Source organism: Euleptes europaea, chromosome 6, assembly GCF_029931775.1.
Source record: "Euleptes europaea isolate rEulEur1 chromosome 6, rEulEur1.hap1, whole genome shotgun sequence".
NCBI classification, from domain to species: Eukaryota; Metazoa; Chordata; class Lepidosauria; order Squamata; family Sphaerodactylidae; genus Euleptes; species Euleptes europaea.
Genome location: NC_079317.1, coordinates 86,283,880 through 86,291,212, shown reverse-complemented (window position 1 = coordinate 86,291,212; position 7,333 = coordinate 86,283,880). Strand labels below are relative to the sequence as shown.

At 45.0% G+C, this 7,333-nt stretch overlaps 1 protein-coding gene across 2 annotated transcripts; it reads right to left on the bottom strand.

Annotated features, from left to right (window-relative positions):
- Positions 1 to 723: 723 nt before the first annotated feature.
- CALCB (calcitonin related polypeptide beta) lies at positions 724 to 4,562 on the bottom strand. 2 transcript variants are annotated; one of them, XM_056851490.1, is made up of 3 exons: positions 4,477 to 4,562; positions 3,550 to 3,681; positions 724 to 896 (listed from the first exon to the last, which is right to left on the bottom strand). In XM_056851490.1, exons 1-3 carry the CDS (start codon positions 4,560 to 4,562, stop codon positions 734 to 736), a joined length of 381 nt encoding a protein of 126 aa, XP_056707468.1. In that variant the 3' UTR covers positions 724 to 733. The 2 variants fall into 2 exon arrangements, with proteins under 2 accessions (XP_056707468.1, XP_056707467.1); XM_056851489.1 differs by lacking the exon at positions 724 to 896 and adding an exon at positions 2,442 to 2,655.
- Positions 4,563 to 7,333: the final 2,771 nt, after the last annotated feature.

Genomic DNA, 7,333 nt, shown 5'->3' with positions numbered 1-7,333 from the left:
ATATTGTCCCCCCCCCCAATGAAGTAAATAAAAGGTGGAAACAAAGCGAGACAAGGGGAGAGTAGGGGGATATGCAGAAGTGAAGGGAGACTTCATCCTCCTCCCAAACTAATGTTGGGTTCCAGTGGTAGGGCAAAGGGACAACTATCTGGAATCCAGTCTTAATGTACAGACAACATTAAAAAAATACCCCAGCCGAACCCATGATAACTCACACGCCATTTACTAGTCATGAAATGGCAGTAGGTGTTCAGATGTTTATTAAAAGGAATACCACATGATTAGAAAATGAAACAGCCCGCATTACTTGTGAAGACGCAAATTCCATATCTGTAAATCAACAAGTAAAATTTCACTCTGCAACATTCCCCAGTCTATAAATTTCAGTTCTTAATTTGTGGACCATGAAGTCTGCACATCAAGATGTCAAGATACTGAATTCTGCCATGCAAATGCCAGAAAATGTTAAAGGTGAAATATGGCCACAATTGCTTTATCAAATAATAGCCATCCAATTTGCAAAAAAAAAAATGCCGTTGATGGATTGAAAGGAAGGTGAAAGCCTGAAGCTCCTGAATGTATTGGAAGTTTGGTTTTTCAATTAAATAAGGTACAGCTTTCATACTACATAAATCATCCATCTAAGGATTGAGATGTATATAAATCAGTAGCACTGATTCTGCCAACTGAGGCCTATGGTGTGTTTACCATATTCCAGGGGTCATTCAGCAGATTACATCTGAACATTTCTTCTTCGCCTGCCGAAAGCTTTTGCTCCCACGTTGGTAGGTACAAAGTTGCTCTTGCCCACTCCTCCTGACCTACTCAGGAAGTCTGCCAAGCGATGGGTCACACAGGTTGCCGTGTTACATGCCCTCTTCTGTGCTGTGATGCTGCTTTTCCAAATAAACAATTAAAAGTTACAGTCTCAGATGGCAACTTTTATTTCCAAAAACATATTATTTCTATATTATTGTTGTACATAAACATTAATATGTCTAAAGGATTTCTAGGTTCACTTCTATTACTTTTCAAATCATTTAATAGCCATGACATTTGCTTTACATTTTCTGGCAAGTGTCTAGTAACTCACACAAAAAGCAGTTCTATTCAAAAATATGCTGAAGCATCATTCTTCTATTTTTACAAAAATGAACACTATTGTGAGCCTAATTACTATCAGTAAAAACAGTAGTTTAGCAGTGCAAAAAGAATTTTGACTGCAGTCTGATTCAACTATATTTACTTAGAAGTAAATCAGTTTGATACTTCAGGTAAACATGTGTTAGATGGCAGCCTTTAATCTAACTCGGTCCTTAAGAAGAGGCTTTGATCCACCCAGAATTAAGGCCTTTGACAGGTCATTGATTGTTAACTATTTAACTTTTGTGTTTAATGATGCAAACAAATATGAGTAAGAAAAAGACTTCAATGAGAGTTAATTTATATATATATATATATATATATATATATATATATATATATATATACACACACACACATTTCTCTATATATAGAACACTCGCTTCTTAAACCTGGAATGTCCATCAAGCGCTGCCACATGGAGGAATTCTAAAAAATGCATAAGTAAAAGCTCACATTCTAAGTTTCTTTTGTATACCACAAAAAGTACAAATAATTTAAACACAAATTAAATAGGAATAAAATATTAAAGTTCTTACCTGGATAAATTCCAGCACAATAACACATTTGTTACTAGGTATCATTTCTAATATAGGCAATTTCTAATATAGGCAAATTTGGTATTGTGTTTCATGACGCATAGTGACTGAATAGATGTGTAGTGACTGAACAGATATGAAAAGGCACTTATCTATGAGAACTTTCTCACTGAATTCATTAGAGCACAAGTATTTGCCTACCTAGGCATACTGCACTGAGAAGATAGTTACTGTTTTAAAATATTTTATGTAAGCAAACATTCACATTATGTTACTTTTCTCCTGTGCCGAGAAACTGTTAATGCTATGCCTAGAAGCTGTATAATGAAAAGACAAGTAATTGAGAAGTCATTCATAATTAGAAAATAGACCTGATCCTTATAGAAAAATAGGTTTATTAATCAGCTGCATGGGCAGGCATGAAAGAAATATTTATTTATTTTTACAATGAGTAGCCATAAATCAGAAGGTCATTAGTTGTAAAATAAACATCTAAGAAAATCGGTTGAAATCTCAAGGCGATGCGATTTATTCCAATTTCATGAAATGTGGTATCTATTTCTCCCTTTAAAGCCTCCCCTCCCGCCCTCCCCCAACATGGTAGATGTGTGTGGTGTCCCTTAACTTCCTAACCTGACTTTCCGCTCAATCATTCTCTCTCCAAAATAGACTCAAAAGAACACAGCAAAGTTAGCAATCAAGGTTAGATCCACATGCATCAAGTTTTGAAAAGAAGGAAAAGATAAGGAGGAGGAGGAGAGGGCATTAGCATATCTAGTTGCTTCCGAGGGCTTCCTCATAGTTTGCATAGCGTTCACTCTCCAGGTCATTCCGCACATTCCTTTTCTTGCCAGGAGTTCCAGCCCCGACGTCAGTGCGAGGGTACGTTTGCAATTTGTGCAGTTCTTGAGACAGTTTGCCCAACACACAAGTGCTCAGGTTGGCGCAGCGTTTGGAAATGGGTCTATCCAAGCTGCAAAGGGGGGAAAAACATGCCAAACCAGTAACAGAAAACCATGCACGGTCATGCCCTATCCCCGTCCTCCCCCCCCCAGCCTAAACGAAACCACAACTGGATACAAGGTCTATTAATAGGCAAATAAAGCAACCCCTCTGGAATGCCCGCGCAATATCCCATGCAAGAGGTCATCCAGAAGGAAAATGGGGGCAAAGGGCGTGGATTGTCTCCAGTGGTTCAAGCAGGCGGGTTAGTTTTCTTGGGGAAGGGGGGATGTGGTCGGATGCTGGTCATTAGCAATCCTGGTGGGAGGGAGGGAGAGGGAGGGAGGGGCAGTCCATATGCTCCTGCATGCTGCTGAGTCTCATTCATCATCATGCTTTGCAAAGGGGAGTTCATTGGGGAGAGTGCCAGTGCAATTGCAAGCCTCGGCCTGGACGGGGAAGGGGGGCGCTGCGTGCATTGAAAGGCGGGCATTTGGTACCCAACAGCTTCCACCGAGCATCCCCAATAGCATGCGTTATCCCGACAGGAGAAATTGAATGACAGCCTGTACGTCTCTACGGGGAGGGGAGGGAGTAAAGTCACAACGTACCTCTTTCTGTCCCACTTTCCTATAACCCCCTCTCTGTCAACTTCACATCCGTGTTTGTTTTAAGGAAAGGTAACTGATTTGTAAGTGACTAGCGCAAATAAACCATAAGCAAATGTCCATGGGGGAGCCATTCAACGGCCCCCAAGGCACAGTCAGAGTGATCGAAGTGAAATCTGGAGCCGAGAAGGTCATCCCGGCGGCCGGGGCGAGAGAGCCCTCTGCAGGCCTGCGGGCTGGCCGGCCGAGGGACCTCCCCGTCCGTCCAGAGGGTCCCGGCGGCCCCCCCTTCCCCTCCATCCCGCGGCCCCCCTCACCTGTTCCCTTCGCTGGCCTGCTCCAGCTCCTGCGCCGTCATCTGCACGTACTCTTTCACCAGCGCGTTTAATAACCGCCGGGCTTCGTAGTCGCCCAGCGTCCCTCGGTCCGTCGCGGACTCCAAACCGGGTCTGGGTGGGGGACAGCGGGGTGGGGGGAGGAAAACATCACCGTTTCGAGGGCCGGATGCGGGGGGAGGGAGAAGGCGCCGGCCCCCTCCCCTTGCACGGGTGGGACTTGTCCTGACGGCCTGCCGCACGCCCGCCCACCCCTATAGGAGTTGATCCGGAGCAAGGACGACCCCGGGTTCTGCATTCCTTATATTAATACGCATTAGATCCTCCGTTTTTTGCCCTCTGCAGGAAGCTCAGGGGAAGGAACTCCAGGGTTCCCCTTTATGCATGGGAGGTTTTGCCTTGGATTTGCCCCTTTCTAGATGCGCATTTTCCCCATCCGAATTCTCAAAACTCAAAAATAAGCGCCCCGTGTAGAGTTTTGAGAATTCAGATGGGGGAAATGTGCATCCAGAGAGTGGCAGATCCAAAGGGAAACCTCCCATGCATAAATGACGTAGGTTTCCCTTTCAGGCCATTTATGGATGGGAGGTTTTGCCTTGGGTCTGCCGCTCTCTAGATGCACATTTTCCCCATCCAAATTCTCAAAACTCAACAATAAGCCCCCACGCAGCGTTCTGGATGGGGGGAAATGTGCATCCAGAGAGTGGCAGATCCAAGGCAAAACCTCCCGTGCATAAGTGGCCCCTGACATTACATCTTGACTCCCCGTCTTTGCCTACGACAGAAATAGCCAAAGGGTGGGAACAAGTCCTTTTAATCTGTATCAAAATTATCTGGCTCAGACCTTTGCACATTTCCCTCTTGTGGGAGCGCAAAGACTCTCTCCCTTGGCAGTCTCCTGTTTCTTACCTGAGAGGGACTGCCTGGTAGTTCTCCATCTGGCAAGCCACCAGGGCATAGACGACAAGAAGAGAGGAAATCTTCAGCATGATCATGATGTTCTCTCTGCAAGAAAGGCTCGCGTTAAAGAGTGGCCATTTCCCCCATGGGGGCTGTGGCTCAGCGGTCGAGCATCTGCTTGGCATGCAGAAGGTCCCAGGTTCTGTCTCCGGCATCTCCAGTTAAAGGGGCCAGGCAAGTCGGTGATGTGAAAGACCTCTCTGCCTGAGACCCCGGAGAGCCGCTGCCGGTCTGAGCAGGCAATACTGACTTTGATGGACCGAGGGTCTGATTCAGTATAAGGCAGCTTCATGGGTTCACACTGTAGTCTGCAACTCTACCTGAGCCGCGACTAAGGCTGCCGCCCTATGCCCAGGTATTTGGGGATGATCCCTTCTGGACACCGTGGGGCTTTCTTTGGAGTAAATACCAGGCTGCGGAGGATGTGGTCCTTCCCTAAACGCAAAAATGGCATAAGGTTGCTGTAATGTTCATGACACTTTCCGTTTCGTTAAACTGTGGTCTTGTTCGGGAAATAGGCACGCCGCCCATTCCTAGATTTGGAGGTGCCCCCAGAGTTAATGTACAGCTATGAGATTGAAGACATTCAGACACACTTAATCAACAGATGGGAATAAGTGATCTAGTTCATCGGGAAAGCAGATCGCTTCGAGAACAGCAGATCTCAAAGAAAACGGTTAAAGGTGAAAGAAATGTTTAACTTGCAAGTATAAAAGCCAAATGCATTTTTAAAAATCTGTACATTTCGTTATAAATTGAAAAGAAGGTTGTCGGAGGAGGGAAGCTTAATCCTTCGGATCCTTACGTTGAAGTAAATGATCATTAACTGCGCAGACTTTAAATCTTAGTAAGCCAACATGTGCCATCAGGAGGGAACAATTTTTATTTCTGTGAAATATCAATGGCTTCACATGGTCACCATGCATATAAAATAATAACCCTTGCCCCTCAAGCCAGGAGAGTTTACCTTTTTTTTTTCAGACCAAGGACTTAAAACTTACATTTTTAAAAAAGAAGTGCCCGTTGGCATCTCAAAGTTTAATATATGGAACTATAAGCTTGCTTACTACATCTACATAGGTGCGACCGAATCAGCCATTATCAGGATTTGTTCTTTTGTCTTAGAGACGCATCTTGTAAAACAGGGCTTCCCCCCACACACACGCACACACACCCCTATGTGCAGTAATGAGCGAGAGTGAAACACCTTTTATGTTCCCTTCCTGAACCTGATGAAGGAGGCTGATGCCTCAAGCTGCAATGGGCTTTAAAGTGTCCCCACCAGACTCTTCCTTGTCTCTGATGCAACCAACGTTCATGGCTGCTCCATAAGAAATAGGCTAGCCTGGTGAATGGAAGGAGCATTGATCGCATGTGAGCTTTACATTACTCTCATTGTCCAGATGCGATAAGAAAAGAGGGAGTGTGCAGAAAACCAAATGATTCCCCATGCAAAAACCCGATATACAAAGCACACTTCTTTTACATTATTTGGAACATATCGTCTTTGCTGTCTCTTGGATCATTGCTACATTCCCCCCCGCCCAAGCAAGTGAAATAACTGTCAAGCTGCACCCTCCCCACGCATTCAGAAATATTCACCCTGTCCACATTTCACATTGCAAGGACCAGCATCAAAGTGGCATCCTTAAAATGCAATCTGATAACTCAGCATACCCACAAAGTCCTCGCTCAGGATACCCTCTTGGGAGGAGGACTCAGCACCGGCTCCATTCCATTAAACAATTAATAAAAGAAAGAAAAAAGGCTTACCTTGGGGTGGAAAGCGTCTTAAGGAAGAGCCAAGAGGTTTCTTCGCTGTGCGTTTCTAAATCGTGATGCTCTCCAGTGCCCAGCGACCCCCTTTTATATCTACCGCCAGGGTAAAAGTGTGTAGGCGTCCTACGAACACTCGCCAGCCAATCGCAGTCCCGGTTATCCCTCTACAACCAATCCACGCCCGACCACGAAATCCAAGCTCCTGAATTACGTCATCCCCCAGTCACTGAGTATTCCATTCACAAAAATTGCCAGTCATTTGGCCGCATCTGATAGGTTTATTTTGCATTGAGGTCATTGAACCAAAAAAAAAAAATGGCCAGGAGGGAGGGGGGAGGGACTCTCAGACGATTAATGAAATGTAAGGGAAATCGTCTCGAGTCATTAATAATATCTAGGCCACCCCATACCCTCATCCTCACAAGAGATGCCGTCTCTTTCAGACGAACCAACTCAGAGGGCAGGTTATTTACTTATTAGAGGCGACATCTACTGCAAAAAATGCTGCATTGCAGAAAAAGGACTTTGTCAGGGCTCCTTTTAAAACTTTGTTGTACACAGCAGTGACCATAGCGATGCTCGCGGGTGCGTGGAGGATTCTGCTACTCGCATGTACTGCAAAGTATGCTTCACTGGGTGAGATCAGGATTGCCCCTTTCCACCCACCCTAGAGTTTCTCTGTGGAAACACATCACAGTCCGTGTTATTTAACAAATCAAGTGTACATGCAATCCTAAACAGTGGCCATTTATGCATGGGAGGGTTTTGCCTTGGATTGGCGGCTCTCTAGAGCGCATTTTCCCCATCTGAATTCTCAAAACTCTGCATGGGGGCTTATTTTTGAGTTTTGAGCATTTAGATGGGGGGGAAAGTGCATCTAGAGAGCGTAAAGTCAAAGGCAAAACCTCCCATGCATAAATGGTCAGTGAGTTCAATGGAACTAAGGAGTGTGCGCGTTTAGGATTAAGCATCGCGTTGGATTTGTAACCCGCTTTCATCCCTAAACGTCTTACAAATCCTCATTGAA